This window comes from Chaetodon auriga, chromosome 8 (assembly GCF_051107435.1).
Source record: "Chaetodon auriga isolate fChaAug3 chromosome 8, fChaAug3.hap1, whole genome shotgun sequence".
Taxonomy (NCBI): domain Eukaryota; kingdom Metazoa; phylum Chordata; class Actinopteri; order Chaetodontiformes; family Chaetodontidae; genus Chaetodon; species Chaetodon auriga.
This window is the reverse complement of record NC_135081.1, coordinates 7293965-7312456: the sequence shown is the minus strand read 5'-3', so window position 1 is coordinate 7312456 and position 18492 is coordinate 7293965. Positions and strand designations below refer to the sequence as shown.

At 44.4% G+C, this 18492-nt stretch overlaps 1 protein-coding gene across 27 annotated transcripts in view; it reads right to left on the bottom strand.

Moving 5' to 3' along the window:
* The window catches only part of rims2a (regulating synaptic membrane exocytosis 2a), a 135088-nt gene that overhangs the window by 89921 nt on the left and 26675 nt on the right, over nucleotides 1-18492 (bottom strand). For 19 of the 27 annotated variants that reach the window (XM_076736964.1, XM_076736967.1, XM_076736974.1 and 16 more), the window contains one exon: nucleotides 6584-6876. In XM_076736964.1, coding sequence (XP_076593079.1) covers nucleotides 6584-6876 — 293 coding nt within the window. Of the gene's footprint in view, nucleotides 1-1646; nucleotides 2286-6583; nucleotides 6877-18140; nucleotides 18153-18492 lie in introns of those variants that run through there. The other 8 variants (XM_076736979.1, XM_076736977.1, XM_076736980.1 and 5 more) reach the window with 5 other exon arrangements.

The following is an 18492-nucleotide window of genomic DNA, read 5'->3' as shown; positions in this document are numbered from 1 at the left end:
GAATGGATGGCCAAGCTGGCTAGCCACTACTAACAGCACATACTACTGGCTTGCTGAGTTGCGTTGTTGTTTGTACCAATGAGCTACATGATACTACTTACAGACCCAGAAATGAGTGGACACAGGCTGACACTGGCCTCAACAGTATTAAAAACAAAGACACTCTCTACCAGTTAGTTGTGCCAATGAGCCAACTATCTCCAACAAAATAATAACTTAGCGTAGAAATGATCAGCGTAGTCCTGTCGTCGACTACCATTCAGAAACTCGAGAATTTGCTGAGAAGAAAAAAAAAAAAGGCTAGTGATGGAAAATAAGTTCAATTTAATCAGTCAGATGTGATGATTGCTGGATCACAGTTTCCAGGCACAGAGCCCCCTGTTCAGCCCTTCCAGTGGCTGAGTTTTCTGGCCATGTAATGTGAGGTGGCAGAGAGCCCAGCAATGCTGTAAATTATTTCTGACGGTAGGGTGGGGGACAAGAGGGAAAGACTCGCAGTCCCCGGAGACAGACAGTGCATGGTGTGGAGATAGGGAGCCTGCGCCTATGGCGAGAAATAAGAGGCCTGCGTGTTCTCTCGTCCCTGAGGCTGCAGGAACGTGAGTCCGTTTGCAAGTTTGAAGCCCTTCTGCAGTCTGCATAATCTGTCTAACAGCCATGCTTGGCCAGATGAACAGGGCCTCTCCATGGGGGAACGGAGCATTTAGCAGACTAATCATAATATGCTCCAACGAATCTAAGTGAGATCCAACTTCTCTCTCGACATCACAGAAGCGCTTCTTTTCAAGGAAAAAAAAAAAATGTTTTGTGCTTATAATACCACATGGGTGTAAATTTGTGTTGCAGCCACACTGTAGCTCGGTGGCAGGGTGGTAAAATGTTCCATTTTTCAAATAATGAAAAGCAAAGCTCTATAAGTCTTGCTATGACATATTTCAGAATTCAGTGGTAATATTTCTATTAATGCATTTGATGGCTTTCTGCAGTTTAGACAGTATTTTATCAAGTACGTCATACCTGCTCTGTTATGTATACTTTCGCCCAAACATAACGCCTGTGTTTGAGCGTCTAGGTAGATGTGGGTGTGTAGGTGTGCGACTGTGTGTGGGTGTGTTGGGGGTGGTGTGTGTGTGCGTGTCCACTGTCTCCAGCTCTGGACTCTTTTGAAAATGTACATTTAGCCTGCTCACCCCCTCATGTTCTCCTCTCAGGCACAGCAGCAGCAGCAGAGGCTACACAGCACACATGCTGCAGCAGCGGTGCGCTGGGGCATACGCGCACTCATACATACACGGCTACGCGCACAGCACAGTCACACCTCGGCATGGCCACAGTCTACCTAAACGGTTCGTCTTCGCCACCCCCAACCCCCACCACCCCCAAAAACGTGGTACATGTGCGCGCACGCACGCGCTCACAGCAAACCGCGGCAGCGTCGCTGATCGGCCCCATCATCCAGCCAGGAAATATCTGCAGCAGCAGTAACAGTACTATACTGTAGGTTGTTATTACGCAGGCTGGCTGCCGATCGATAAACGCAACAACCCCCCCGCCCCCCACCTCCCCAATAGGCTACTCGTTTGACATACCAACGGGGAAGCCCTTCCTCATAAATCAGGGCATTTCTTTACAAAGGAATCACTCACCCGATGTTGCTCAACGCCTGCTCGAACAGCTCCGTCTGCAAGATGTTCTGAGGCGCCGAGAAAGCCCCGTTGAAATGTGATAAAACCGAGCTACAGAACTGACGCAATGTCTCAAACTGCATTTTCCCCCTCCGTTTTCTTTTATCCTTTTATAAATGATCACCCTTTTTCCTTTCACCAACAATACATCCCAAAGCCTGCGCTCTCTCCGGACGCCCCCCTCCACACATATACCTCCTCAGTATTTTGTGATTATTATCTCCAGGGGCGCATTAAACGCAGAAAAGACGCCGATCAAGTTCCATATTTCTCCTGCCGCTCCTGGTAAAAAGTGTCCTTAAATAAGACGCATTCCGGGCGGGATCCGTCGGTCATAATGCTTCGGACTTGAAGTGAGAAAGATGAGGTAGTGCCGGTGCTTGTAACGAGCCTTTTCTTCTTCTCGCTGTGGGAAAAATCTCTTCTCGGTGTGCAGGAAGAGGCGAAGGAGCGCCCGGAGGAGAAGAGAAGCGGGGAAGCATCCTACACGCCAGCCAGCAGCAGCAGCAGCAGCAGCATCCCTTACCGGCGCATCAGCTGCTGCCTCACATTCAACTCATATTTCCCGTCGCCTATGAAGAGCACAAACTCGCCCTAACACACACACACACACACACACACACACACACTACGGAGCTGATATGCAATCAAGCGCATTCTTTGCCATATCTCTCCATCCTTTGCCATGCACTCGGTGGGACTCGCACAGCAGCAGATAGACCTCAGTACAACACAGAGGGGCGACGCTGTCGTCGGGTTTTTCCCCCCCTTTTATTCCATATGTGACTTAAGAGCATCAGCTCCTCATCACTAATGACAGAGGACAGTCCTCATACCTCTGAAAGGGAGAGTGTCTGCCTGCGAGGAAAGGGCACACAAAAAAAAGGGGGGGGGGGGGGTTCCCGGGAGGTTACTTATTTATTGATTCCTTTTTTTTTTCACTCAGTGCCTCCGCATGTAACTGTAAAGAGTCAAAATTAGCTAAAACGAATCCATTGAGGATCAAGAGGCTCCTTAAAGCTGCAGATGCAAAGCTTTTGATATGATTACAGGACAACAATAAGCCTTTGTGGAACCACTCAAACGCAAAGCCATCGTGACCCTTTCTGAAGGTTTTCTATACATGTGCTCTTCTATATGTAAGTATAAAGGACCATTGCCTTCGCAAGAAGATGACCAGTCTGTGTGTAAGATCTTCAATATCGAGGAGATAAAGCATAAGAACCCTACAAATAAGCAGCTATTCAGTAGTTACTTATTACAGTAACGCAGTCTTGTATCAATAGAATGCAAGACAACTGCATGTGTTGTATAGAACGATGATATGATTGTGATAACATTATTACGGTGATGATGATGGCCCACAGATCTCTATCTCTGCACTTCTGCATAACTACCATGAAATCCCATAGTTAAAATGCCATCCATTGCTGTCCGGCCTCTTATATGAAGCATTGTAATCAATTGTCCCTTCCCAGGTTAACTGCATCCTTACCAAAATTCAAAATTAGCCCCTCAGCGCAAAATGTTCAAAGACACTGAAAACCTTTACATGACAAGTAGCATCAATTTGAACAGTCTACAGTGGAAGGAAAATTCTTTGCAACACATGAGCAGGCTGTGAAAATATGAAAATAAGAGGCAGGAAGAGGCCTTTCACTCAGCAGACTTGTGATGGTATGACAAGCACAGGTGTTGTTAATAACATTAACGATGTCTCTGTTTCATTCAAGTGTCCCAGCAAACCATGCCAGTGTGACAGCGTGCCAAGGACCCTGACAACTGAGGCAGCTAAATGGAATTCAGCCATCATTAATTGTATTATTTACTCCTGCGCTTTTCCTACTGCGACATGGCGAAATGTCTTCTGTGAAAAATACCTGTTGGTGAGATCTGGGGATGAGAAACCAGCTGCACGGGGCCACTATACAAGCAGCGAGTTCCAAATAAGTTCACCTGCCAATCTTATCATCCAAATCAACTTACTTAAAAAGTAGAAATAAAGTCAAACATCAATATTTTTACCTTAGCGGCACAGCGGCTCTATCGTGGCCCGGGTTGGGCTGGATGTTAAAGGGCCAGTCCAGGCCCAGTGTGTTCCTCTTCTAACATTTTTTGGCAGGCTGAGCGGCTCTGCTGCCCGGCTGAATGTGTTAAAAAAAATGCAGAATCTGAAGAAATTCCACCAGTGAGTATGTTCCAATCTCAGTGTAATCATTGTTGTTTCATCAGCCTCACCCAAAACTGCAGCTGTCCCAGCATATCTGTGTGTTCATTCAAATGACACCTCGGAGACCAAGATAAATTAGAAGCCTTCCCAAGTTATTTCTCCTTATAAATAGACTGTCAGCTTTTTCCCCTCCTTTCTTCAGCAGAACAGATCCGGGAGTTAATTTAAACATTCTTTAAGATTAATGAAAGTGGGTTTTGGTGCTTATGCAGTGGGAGTTCTATTTATGGACTCTCTGCTATCCATCATCAGCATTACCCCTTGAATTTTCAGACAGCCAGTTTCCTGTTGTGTCACTGTGAATGTAGGCAATGCCAAAGCGAGAATGGCTCCCCGGTACCATCTCCACAGTTCTGGCCATGCAATCAATTAACATACAGCGGCAAGGGCCTGGACCGGAACGAAACTGGATGACTGAACGCTTGCAGCAGTCTGATCTATAGTCTGATCTACAGTCAGTATGATCATCTGTTAAAACCACCTTAAAGCAGCCAGCCATTTGAAGAGAATATGGACAATGTACTCCAGTGACACTGAGACACTGAGACACACAATACTGTTGTCCTGCATCACTCTGAAAAGTTTAGAGTGCAGTAGCTTTGACAATTTGCATGTGCAGATGATGCCCTGCTCTTTATTGGACAACTGCACAGTGTGTGTTCAGAGTCAAAAAACACCACAGATGAGAGATTTAACAAAGATAGCACAGGAACAAAATTTTACCAGGACAGGGCAGAAAAATGCATCTATTTTGGAGTTATAACAATGCTTCAGAGTATGTGTCACAGTTGCACTGCAGCTTCATTACAGTGCTGTGAAAGCACTGAAAGTACTGTATGGCCACTTATCTCCAGCACTCACTGTTGGTTAATGGGCAGGTATGTTAGATATATCCATCAAAACATCCATTTGGAGCAAAATATCAAGCAATTAAACAATTTTCCCCAGAAGCTCTCCGATTTTTCCAGGCTCTGAGTGTATTTAGAAGTAAATACAAGGTTGCAGTGGTAGAAAGAGGACACAGGACTAATGAGATGTGTCTCCAAACATACTGTGGGCACAGGCTTGTGCATGCTGGTTTGTCTCTGTGCTACACCCTGTATACATTTACAAGGTCAGCAGGGAATGCGAACAAACAGGCAAACACAAGTCATGGGCTGGATTGAGATCACCTCCTTTCCCAGTTCACCACTCCTGTCATGTGTATTTGAATGCACAGCATGTACATATACACATATAATGTCTCAAAGCTAATTCAGAGCCACCCTCCCTTTGGATTCAGGCCACCTGCCGGGTTTGCTTTCCAACTGATGGCACAACTCATAGGCCACATTTCCTGTCTTCCCATCAGGAAGTCTGATCTCGTGGACAAAGAGGGCCAGTGCAGAGATAAAAACAAGTGTTAGGCTGTGGGCTGTGCTTACTGTGATGGACCAAGGGCTGTGGAAAACAACACCTGATACAGCCTTTTTGTAACACAGGAGAGAAACAGGGGGCGTGCTCCTTTCAAGAGTTTCACTGCTGCCAGTTTGACCTTAGTCATTTCATTTTACAGATGACAGGCTTGTTGTCTCAAACAGAAGAAAATATCAGACATTCTAGGGGAAAAGTCTTAATTATCTTGTATATGTCCACATGTGAGTCGAGAGTAGCTAAAGTATAGTCTAAGGATGCATTGAAAAAAGGTCAAGTCACCTTACATCTGAGCAGGAAAGAAGAACATGAGAGAGGTTTTCTGAAACGACTCTCTGCCTTACATTTCAAGAGAGTGTGTAGATACTGACTATAAGCTTGCTCCCTTTGGAAGAAGACAGAGGAAGGAGCCCCCATGTGGACATCAAAGTAACTACCTCCTTTGACACCAGTAGCAAGAAATATGTAACTGGATATAAGACTCACAAGCACAGCATGTCCGTGTTGTCAGCATCTGAGAGTGTGCTACTCAGAGCGGGCATTTAGTGCATGTGACACATGGAACACAATGTTCTGCATTGCAATTAGGCCTGTTCTTGCTTTCCTACTCCAAAAGCATCTTAATAATGCTTAAGTTCCAAGCCTTGCTGTGCCTGAACTGGCCTACAAACATTCCTGATGCTAAAACCGTTATTTGAGTCTTAAAAAACGCTGTTTCTTCAAAGGCAGAGACGGTATATATTCTTGCAAACACCCTTCACCTCCCAGCACCCCATCCTAGCTGACATTGGCTCAAACCATCTGTGTTGATATGTGCTGGTTGCTGTGCGTGTGTGTGAGTGTGTGTGTGTGAAGCAGAGAGAGAGTGAGTGGGTGGATGACTGTTGTAGAATTGTTGAGTTAGTGCCAGATACAGTATCTGTGTCTCTGTCTCCTTTATAGGCCTCATGGGCTCCATGTACAAGTCGTTTTATATGGGACCTTGACTGGCTTGCTAGGACACATTGCTCTCATGCCGGGCTTGAATCATTGTTCTGCGCTACTCAAACAATGGCTACATGTCTTACTACTAATGCTAAATGGCTCTTGTGCAATTACAGCTGTGCACCTTCATATGCAAGTCCTTTACGTCTGTGATGCATTATTCCCCATTCTAACAACCTGCTTGACTTTACACACTCATAAAAACAACCCAGTGTAACTCATATGGAGCACAGAGCAGACGCATGCTTCTTTTTTCACACACACAACTGACCTGTCTATGGGTGCGTCGCCAGGCACGGAGTACCTCAGCCCCGAACCGTTGTCAAGGGACGCCTGTCTGGGCAGGAGCCCGCCGTGAGGTCTGCTTCTGTCTGACGCTGGTGTCAAGTCCCCTGAGGCTCCCTGGTAGGGGTACAGGGACGGGTCCTGCAGTTTGGCCTTCTTCCCCTGCGGCCCGCCCTCAAACACGCCCCGCACCTGACCAGGCCCCGAGCCGTAGAACCACGCCCCCGATTTGGTGAGGATTTCTTGTTGTTTTCGGCACAAGTTGCATACCCACATTACCTGGGGGGGCAGAAAAAAGGGGGTGTTAATAGTTTGGAGCTGTGATTGACAGGCAGAGGTTGTCTTATATAACCTATGATGAGCTGTAATGGAGTGATTTGGGTGTTTGTGTTATGTAAAGCTGTAACATAGCTGTGAGGCATATCGCTGTTGCTGGGTGAAAATCTTTTTACATCCAAAATGCCAATTTTTCAGAAACTAGGTGTGACTAATTAGATTGGACAAGGAGTTGAAACTCGCAAAGAAATCAACAAATTTGGAGTTTTCACCCCACAGCGACAATAGTTCATGTTGATGGGGTGAATGATGAGGTATTTTACACATGCAGCAGTCTTTGATATCAGTGAAAGGTAAAATCATATTGGTTCTGTTTATCAGAATTTGAGTCTGTGAGCCCAGATAATCCCTGTAGATCTCTTAGTTTTCTTACTTGTTATGATGCACTACTTAACTATTAAACTCTTGTTTCTGGTTAGCAAGCTGCACCAGTGTAGATCCCACACGTCTCATGATTACAGAGATTACTCACATCTTAATGAAAGAACAGTAAGTACAGATAATGCAATTGAGGGTAATGGTAAGATAAAGAGTAAAGACTTGCAACATTTTCTGTCTGTTATGCTCTACAAGGACTGGAGAGTGGATGTTTTTACTACTCCGTGATGTTGTGCCTTTATCTGCTCTATGCTGCAGCCCCAGCAGCCAGCTCACCACATTAGCCTCATAAATCCAGGAGCAGACAGGAGCCCTGATCGCTACACACACACATACACAGACAAACATGTGCATTACATGGTAAAGCTCAGCATTCTGTCTGAAGTCTTTTTGTGGAGAATGGTTTTATTTGTAAAAACTGCCTCAGCTGATATCTGTTACTGTGAAACATGAATCTCCGTTTGGCCTGCTCCAGGTGACCACACCTGCCTCGTTAACGCTCAGCAACTTTAAGTGATTTCTAAGTATGCCTGAGAAGACTCGGAACTTGCCAAATGATTGACAGGCCAGACAGCCAGTAGGGCAGCCAAGAGCTACTGCAGCCCCCCACCACACTCCCCGCCTTTACAGTCCCAGTGCTGAGTCAGTGCATTACTGTTATTAGTGTGAGCACGACCTGAATGCTGCCTCACCCACCATCACTTGGTCTGCAGCTCACCATTTTTTTTTTTCAAGTAAGCATTGAATCAAATAAAAATTGACTGACATGTTGAACTTGCTCAAACTGTGTTGGTCTGTACAGTTACTGGCTGTAGTGGTTCAAAGGCTGGATTTGCGACCAAAGCCTAAACCAGAGCTTCTTATCTCAGTGGTTGGCAGGACCTGAAGCTCAGGGTGATACAGCGTAGGAACCACTGTGGAAGAAACAACGATCAAAGGGGTCGGCAACCTGTAGCATGAGATGTAAAGTCTGCACTCTCACACGGAGAAAAAAAAATGATGGGGTGGCAGGGTGGAGTAGAAGAAAAAGCAGTCTGCCAATTACACAACTCAAGTTTCAGTCCCATCAGTGTTCATGGGTGGGCAGTCAGTGAGAGACCTTGTCTCTGAGCTGGTGGCTTACTGGTTGGTCGTGGCGCTTGTACAAAATCTGGGAGGGATTTCATAAACCTCCTCATGGAGCTCCCAGCTGGCACCTGTCTACATCCTCTTCATAAAAGCAGCCTGATAGCAGCAACAACTACAGTGCATCTGGCAGTCAGTATCTGTCCTCAATACCCATCGAGTCCTGAGCAGCATGTATCTCTCCTGTGCATGTGTGAGCAAGCAGGAAGATCAAATTGACATTTGGAATCATAAGTAACCACGTGTGCAAAGCTTTTTTCTGTCAGGCTAGGCTGTAATTGGTTAGTCAAAGTGCCACGACACAATACAGAAGAAAAAGAAGGAAGTTTGTAAGACAATGAAGACTGACACTTGGACAGCTCTAAGTAGATGTTGTGTGTTCTGATGTTCCAAAGGTTGTCATCCTTGGTTCTGTTATGGATTAGTACTGTCAAGGATTTTCCTCTCAGGGATGTAGCACCACTGAAACAAGCAGCATAGTGAGTCTGTGCTTTTTATATCTACCTTAGAGCATGGAAACACAGGAGCTGTGGCCTGCTTTACTTTACACTGTGGGTGTTTTAAAGATGCCAGCTAGCAATGATGAATTATTTTAGTTACATTTGAAATGTAGAGCAAAGGGGGAAAAAAAAAAAAAGAAGCTCAGCCATCACTCCGCAGGCAGCATGTACTGGCCTGTATGATATTGACACATGAGGCATTTATGACCAGCCATCAATGTTACAGATAGGCTATAACTGTGCTGACACACAATGGAAGCAGAGAGGCTACAAATTGTGCTTTATGTGTCCCAGAGGAGAGTAGCCAGTGAGGCCATGGCTGCCTCTTTAACTGGGGTCATGGTGAGAGCTCTGCAGTGAACCATGAGTCATCAGCAAAAAACCCAGGAGCCAGTGAGGCCAGTTTTCCCGCTAATCAGCCACACATCACATACTGTACCTGGAAGTTACACACATGTACATACGTACACATGTATGCACACAAACTGTAATTTGATTAACATTATGTCTTGAAATGAAAATAGGTCTGAGGAATTTACCTCAAAGTGGAATTATCACATGGAGAGCACAACTGGAAACAGACACAACCACTACAAAGTGTTCAAATTAGAACAAATATAACAAAAATCATACAGATAGATTTGCTAAAATGAATAAGAAATGATTACTGGTCCTATACACATATACTGGGTTTAACAAATATGACGGGTGCACGTATAAGGCTGAAGATGGTGTGCATAGTAAGGTGTAATACAGAAAGTGGTAGGCTGTGGGGGTGGTGGATGGGCACATACAGACAACTTCAAATCCAAGAATCTGATTTATTTATTTATTTTATTTTTTTTATTTTTTTGTCCCGTGAAAGATTTCCCTATTCAGCACTGAGCAAAGGAAGCAGCGTGGTCACACCCTGGAGCAGTAACATACTGAAGAGGAGAGGCTGGGATCAGTGATATCTTGTTACAAAATGTTTATATATTTAGAGGAGTTTTATATTATTTTACCTGCATCCGTGCACCACAAGCTACACCCTCGCAATGTGCAAGGCCTCTCATTTAACCTCACCTCAACCAGTTTGTTATAGTTTTCACAATCGGATCAATACTAACTAATAGGTTTCCACCTATTAGAGGGTTTTCACATCAACCCCTTCAATTGGGGGCTTTTATCTTTACACATCACTGTATGTATCCTAATAAGAAATACTGTAAAATAAATAAATAACACGCATTACTGAAATCTGCCCTCTCCCTCAAACAGCACAGTCCTTCACACAAAACCGCACCTATGACCGACATACTTACTCCTCCACACTACAATTAACATAGTGAGACAAGAGTCAGTTTCTGTGCACTTCTCCAGTCTGCCAATAATAATTAACCATGTTCTCAGTCCTTGGACTCCACATGTCGAGCTCTTTTATCTCACCAATGAATACATAATCGCATATTAGTATTCAAAAAAAAAAAGAAAGAAAGAAAGACAGACAGAAAGAAAGAAAATGGGCCAACAAAAACGTGCATGGGCCCAGTAAATGTTGAGCACACTGAGCTCCAGACATCAATACTTGGATTTGATTTGCACTTTGGAACAGAGTCAGAATGAAAATGGATGTTTATACAGTGCATTAGGCAGGAAAAGCAAAAGTAAGGAAAATGTCACTGCCGGGCTGAATCCTCATACGTCCAAAACATTACATGAACTGCAAAATAAAAACAGCCTTGTTTTGAGCTTGATGACAGTACATTTGGAGATTATCCAAAGGGATTTGAAAGGGCTACGTGGGTCCAAGAGGTTAAAGAGTTTTATGAACTGATAGAGAAACATGTGGGATGTGAGCTATAAGGTTTTTCTTTGCAGGAAAGAGTAGCCTAAGCTAACAACATCTCGGCTGAAATGGGATTTAGCATTATGTGACACTACTCTAAATTCTCCAATCTCTCAGATCTTAGAAACAACCAAAATTCCATGAAAAATCTAATCATGCAGCATCCCAGCCTCAGATACGTGACAGTAACAGAAACATGCTGTTTCATTCATGACGCTTTCTTTCTGTCTTCAGTCACACTGGCAGTATGAGGCTGCTAACAGTCTGTCTAGGGATGCAGCACAAACAGTGCGAGCTCAACCCACACTGATGGACATCTCTCATTCCCTAACAGGCCACAAAGACGCAAAGACACCACAACAGATGCATGTGTGCACAATGATACACACACACAGGTCAAGCAGCTGTAACAGCTGGAGGTATGTTCACTTTCACCGCAGCCATTCCGCCCAAGACTCTCCATCTACACACACACACACTCTTACTTCCCTTCAGCTTAACTCTTCACGGCTGAGCGCAGGCAGGGGGTTGGGGGCTGCAGCCCTCGGGCAGGGCCATTTCTCCCTGTGTTTGCACATTTCATAGTCATTGAACCTGCAGCTAAAAATAGAAAGCTAAAAACCTAGCGCCACCACAAGTTGCAAACACCAAGAAGATATATACGCTATTAAATGTGCTATGGGGTGTTTACTGAGGCACTGAATTAAGGGAAACAAACACCCAGTGCCATGGGATCAATAAATAATTTCCTTTCTAATACTTTCTCTTCAGACTGAGGGTGTTTTCAGTGATACTGGCAAATATAATCTCCCCCCCAAAAAACTGTGTCTGCTATAAGAATGAAAAAAAAAAAAAAAATGCCAGCCAAGGATGCCACTGAAGGACGGACTATCTATTCCAAAATGACGTGTGCCATATGGCCTGTCTCATAAAGATGATGAGATTCAGATTTGGAAAAACACCTTATTTTGTGTCTAACAGTCCTGCCCTATACAGTATATATACTACACAAAACGACAGTGTGTAGGAAATAATAAGTACCCTTCAGCAATGTTCTTTTTGCCAGCCCCATTCAAAAATTTTCCTGGGGGAGTCATATACACACACACACACACACACACACACACACACACACACACACACACACACACACACACAAACCAGCCAGATTTGCCTGAAGAGAGAGCATTCAGCTCTCTCTTGTGGCCATTAAACTGCACTACAACATTACTTAACAGAGGCTTCAGAGTGAATCAGCACTATCCTTCCAGGCATATCACAGTGTGCTCAAATGGAAAACCAGCTCCATTTTTACATTCCTTCATTTTGCATTCATTCATTCATAACAGTATATGGAACAGAACTGTTAAAACGGTCCTCTTGATGGCACGGGAGCCTGCTCAGAGAGGGCCTTTGCAGGGACTGCCATCGCTGTCGCATTCATTTTATTTGAGAGTTAAACCAAATGACGTGGGAATCCTGATGGGTCAGTGGTCTAAGATGCATGCCCCCTTAGAACCCACAAGAAAGGCCAAAATAGCAGAATAACAATCATCCAAAAGAACTAAAGTCAAGAGCAGAGATGGCACATGCTGCAATATTGATGTGGCGGTAGAAGACCTGTCATAGGTATCATATTGCTTCTGTGTTTCTCTCCTTCACCTGAACTGCAGTGAACTGAACCGCTCATTAAAGACTCATTGTTAGAGGAGTGGAGTGTTCCTCAGAACATCCCAGTCTGGACTGAATCCAGCTTAAGCACACAGGCATCAATAAGGATACAATCTAATACACTCCTGAGCAAATCGTTGCCACAGCTGTGGGCTGCACCAGCGTGATGGGCTGCACTGACAGATATTACAATTCCTATATAGGCCAATGAATAATGTATATCAAGACAGGTGACGCTATGAATATTCATATGATTCTCTTACTATCATTTTGAAGAGCAGGTTAACATTGAGCGGACCTTCCTGCATAGATTCTTCCTCTTGCTATGTTTCCTACATCACAGACGCATTTTTAACGCACTTCCATCCAAATAACACACTGATGTCTGTTGTTTTTGTTCCATGGAAGCGGTAAACGGCTTCTGAGGCAGTTCTCCAGAACAAAAAGTTTACAGGGCATTTTGGTGTGATTCACATGGCGGCCAATGGGAATGTAAGGGGAGCGCCTACATTCACATGCTCCAGCACTGGCTGCACGTGGTGAATTACATTTTAATGAGCTTCTAATTTTAGTGTGCGCGCCAGTAATAATAATAGACTTGATGAATATTTATGTTCCTTGTTTGAAGTTCCGACACATGAGGAAGAGGAGGGCAATGCTGTAGAAATCCGAAATAATGGCTTTTACACAGTCTGTCAGACCCGCATCCCCCTCAGCCTCTCAGACCTGAACAAACGTGTGAAACATGTGAACAGACATGACGCGCTGTCACCGCCACAACGCACAGTGTGTCATCTGTGGAGGCAAAATGAAATGTCGGGAAGACACTTCGATGTAAACATTAAATCCACACATATGTGCTGTCTTCAAACGGGCGTACGCGACTGAAATGCTCTGTGAACAGGTTTTCTGTGAGGAATTACAGCAGCGCATATTCCCCAAGAGGGCTGAAATGGTCACATTTCTGGCAAACAAAATGACCGGTGGAGGAAAAAAAAAAAAAAAAAAAAAAAACGCGATGCAGTCACAGTCTCATGCTCACTCAGCTTACCCATGGTGCAGCTGAGGGAAAACACTGTGCCCGTGCAGAAAGATCGCCGTGTTTGAGTCCCGCCGATGTGGTGACGACTGTCCGCAGCTGCCGCTCCTGCAAATGAAGAAACTGCCGACCTTCAGCACCGCGGACAGCTCCAAGTCCCGACAACACCGTGAAGGTTACACCGGAGACTCAACTGACCACATCCGATCCGGGAGTAACCAGCGCAGTCTTCTTCTCTCTTTCCATCAGCAAAAAAGCAATTACGGCATCCAAAGACGCCAGTTCATTTTTTTTTTTCTAAAGAACAACGGCTTCCAATCTGGGATCGTTACGCTGGATCCATCAAACCGCGCAAAACAACCCGGGACTCAATGTCAGTGCGTTTACGGGGAGGAAACATGTGAGCGCGTCAAATCACGTTATGTTTCCCTCCACAGCTGGATCAGTGCATCTGTAATAGAGAGGCAGAGCTCTGCCGGAGTTGATGAGTGCTCGTTACATATGCGGCGCGTCCCAGCTCTGCTCCCACAGTCCAAGAGACAGACAGAGAAACGCCCCCCCCCCCCCTCCTCTCACTGTTAGCGTTAACAAGCACACTTTGTCATTTCCGACTCAGTCTGTGCTGTGAGCATTTCTTGGGCTTGAGTTAAACACAGAACACAGTCATCGTTATGCAGCCCACGTCTCTTCATGTTGTCAGACGAGCGCAGGAGCATGAAGTCACGGGGCCAGAGGTGACAAACTGTGAACGCAGCACACTTCCTGGCATGTTCGCGTTCTGTGGGAATAACTGACTCTCAGATGTGGGTTAAAACGACTTGAAATATTTAGGCTACGTTCTCGAGAATTCAAGACGATGTGAACTTTTCATGAGATCGTTTGAGCTTTTAAATCTTTAACAAACGGGCACTTAACGAGTCAAACAGTGATGATAGCCGTTTAGGGACTTATTAGAGACAGGGGTGGGGGTATTGTCAAACCAAATCAAGCTCCCAATTTATCATCCTGAAAACAGCATATTCAAGTATGCCCATCATCTTTCCCACATGCAGCACTTTGTCTAGTATCAGGGAAAATGCAGCGGACAATGGAGCAATAGCACCCTGTCAAAGTTCCGGTACAGCCAGTTTGCAAAATGCAGGGATGCACGTTTTTCTGCAAACATAAAACATCTCAAATACAACGGAGGAAAATGTATACAGAGCCATATGTTTTCCAGCTGTGCGGCACAGATGCAAATGATGTGCATCACAACTTCCAGCCCTTTGATGGAGCTGAAAATGAATTTCTTCGGTCATTTTCCATCACTTTTCAACACATTTGATGATATTAAAAGTTCAAACTTGCTGTTAACACTGTCTTCACTGCTGCAAAGATACTGTAACAGCTGCAGTTCAAAGCTCTTTATGTTAACATTGCCGGTACACTAGTGAGTTAAAGACATGTTTAACGCATTTTAATAATTATGAAGCTTTATTCTCAAAACCAATAATAGAAAGTGAAGATTTTGAATATACTGTCCGACGGATCACAGCACATACACCCATGTGGCATCTTCTAACGATGATAATGACTTCTGTGGTGCTGTTTAGAGACTCACTAATCTGTTTCATTTACTGCAACATGCTATTCACTAAAACGCTGTTAAAAACTGAAAGAGGACCCTATAAAGTACTGGAGTACTTCCCCTTCGATTTTATGGCAGAAATGTTGAGGGGGGCCGAGAAGCACATGTAACGTCTTCAAGAGTTGCTTTAATCACAAATGACTTCCTCCCTGGAGACTGTTGATTCCTCGGGCCCTTTTGAAGCCACATCAGAGGAAATGGTGGGGAGCTCCACCGCTACAAGCAGGGATTCTGAGGACTTCACAACACTGACACACAGTTTATCTATATCAAAGGCATTTTATATTTTTACCCCCAAACATCACTCTGTACTTTGTTGTTCGTGTATCTACTGTAGAGGCTAAACGACCTGGCACAATCAAGCAGCACTGATTGCTAACACAGAAGTTAAATTGACATTTTTCTATTATTCAACTTCTTGTGATAAGGCACACTGATTAATTGTGACCATACATCAAATGAGTTGCAGATTCAGCTAAACACTGGTCATCGAGCAGAGCAGTTCATCTTCGAGCTTACATTCCTTCACCAGCTGTTTAACTCTCAGTCTCTATATATCATATTCCAGTGTGCCACAGCCCTGCTAGCTGCCCCAGACTTGTAAATATTCAATGGTGTTTCACAGAACAAGATCTCTCTCGCCACTACTGTCACCATCTGTGAGAGAGGGAAAGAGTAGACGGATGGAAAAAGGGCAGATTTCACCACCGCCGCCTCTTTCACTGACACACAAGCTTTCAGACAAGCTGGTTGGGTACACCAAAATGTGGCCCGTTGTTCGTAGCAGAGTAATCAAAGCTTCTGTCCTCTGTCTACAACACGAGCACACAAAACATTCAGCAATCAATATCACAGTAGTCCTGGTGGCCTACTGTGTAGACTGTGTGACAAATCTAACTCACAGCCAGCGCCCTGTGTAGTCGTCTGTGTTGGTCCATAATGTGCAATTAACATAAAACAACCTTCACAGATCCAAAACAACTTACTTCTACAATTCTATCATCTACATAAGTTCTACATTGATGTCCATCCAACCAAAGGCACCATGGCTGACATCAGGTCAGTTGCGAACTACTCGCAGATGTTTACTTACTTGAGCTCAGTGACGTCTCCTCCTCACAGAACTGAAAGAGAATCTTTCCACCTGGCCTCAGCTAAAGGCTGAGCCCTGCCCTCACCGGCCCCTGCTGACCCTGTTGGCTCTGACTAGCTCTGCTCAGCTGGACGCTATTACCAGATAAATAGAGAACAGACTGTGTGTATGACAGGATGACTCGTAAACTAACGCACCTCTTTTTACACCCTAATGGCCTCGCCACCTCTCCTGCTCACTCTGCATTCCTCTGGCTGATGCTGCCATCCGAACTTCTGTATCCTGCCATAAATGCTTACTCTGCTCCCCTGCTGAAGACAAGCCTACGTATGAGTTATTTCCTGGATTATCAACTCATGCTGAATGCACATCTGCAAAAATACTTGAAAAATGGCAGTATTGTTGAGAACAGACATAGTGGAGTGACTAAGTGCTGACAAATAAAACCGCTCTGGACTGGGATCAAATGTTTACTCCTGCATCTTCCTGTGATGTGTGCAGCTGTATCTCAATTATAGCATCCCTACATTATAACCATCATCCATGCTATATATGGAGAATTGACCTTGAGTTCCAGGAGGCCAGGGCACCACCAGGTAAATAGAGGGCATTGCCTCAGTGGCACATCCCAGGGCCTCTCTGCCAATGCTTCAACTGTCCATCGCCAGCCTGCTGCCACTGTTATTACTCAACACCATCTGTACAACAAGGTAACTGATCTCCCATCTATTATCTACCAGCGAACAATGGCAGCCTGTACAACCGGGGTCTTGGCAGTGGAGGGAGCAGCAGGGCAGAGGTCTCTCCCGGTGATTCTGCTGCTCTGCTGTTTGGATCAAACCTGCTGGTGCATACTTCCTGCCAATGTGGCCTATAGGTTGTCTGATTACTGCTTGGCAGTCAGCAGCTAAACACAAGCAGGTTAGGGATAAGACAGCTGCGGGGAATCTACAGTATGTCATACATGGACAAGGACAACGATATAACCCCTGTGATGTGTTCATCTGGTTGTCTGTGTGATTCTATATTTGTTTAGTTAGTTATACAGATATAGATAAACCCCAAGGGTGCTCAATACTCAGTATTCGATCAGTCACTGTTGCGTTCCCTTTCTGATTGTTGTATGCTACATTACATTCAGGACTACATGTTGGTAGTGAATTGGCATAGTTTGGATGGTCTGTGAGATTTCATATTGACCTTTTTTTTTAACCAATAGTCTGGTTAGAAAAGCTACTTCCCTCAACTTTTTGCTGGAGTAAATATCATTACAAGATAATATAATCAGGAACAGTCCAAATAAGCTCTGCAGGTACATTTCCATTCATATATCTGAAGCAAGGTCCAATTTGAATGTAAATATTATGCTTGAAGCGGTACTCCAGTAATTTAGTATCACACCGATATGAGATTAAAAAGGAAAAAAAAGGTGAGAATGTGTTCAGTGGAGGGCTAACTCCAAAAACACTGAATGCTACAGTTCATAATGCAACACGATGCTTCATCGTACCCTCCCTGCCTGGTGAACATGTCATTTAATCCAGTCATTTCTGTTCTTCTCCAAAAAATGATATTGTCAGGGTTATTTTCCAGACTTTACAAAGCTCCCTCTAGAGCCACGGAAGATATTATACAACTGTTTTCTGTCTGAGTAATATTCCTCCAGACACATATGCTCCTTGTGTAGAAGTCTTTAATATGAGACTGTTATTCCATGAACTTTCTTCAAGTTTTGTCCCTTTTACTTCCAAGGCTAGTCATTTTCTGTGCTTTAACACTCATTGTATCTCTGTTTGACTCACAGACAAGGCGAATCAGGACTTTTCTTGGTTGTTTCGTGTCACGGTTGACTGCTGTATGTGCATATATACATATCACAGCATTTCAATGACCAATGCTTGTGCTCAGACACAGTTCCAAGAAACGCAGAAAAAGGATTTGCTAACCACTTTGTCCTCCTGTTGCAATTCCATGAGAGCAGGAATGCAGCAGAAAGAAAGAGGGAGTGAGAGGGGGGAAGGGGGAAGAGAGCAGGAAAGATAGGGAGAGAGAGATTGTGAGTGGCATTAGTAGGTCCTGGTAGTACTGTCACATACTCCAACAGCAAAGGATTGGATGGCATCGCATAAAAACACTCAAGCTCATGATTCAAATTTAAGCAGTCTAATACTAAAAGCTTTGGCTTAGTCTGTGGGGAGGATTTTACAGAGGTTAGTTAGGCACTGGAGTGCCACATTATACAAAAGCAGTAATCAGGTTCCTTTATGGGAGAAGAAAAGGAGGAACAGTTCCCTCCAG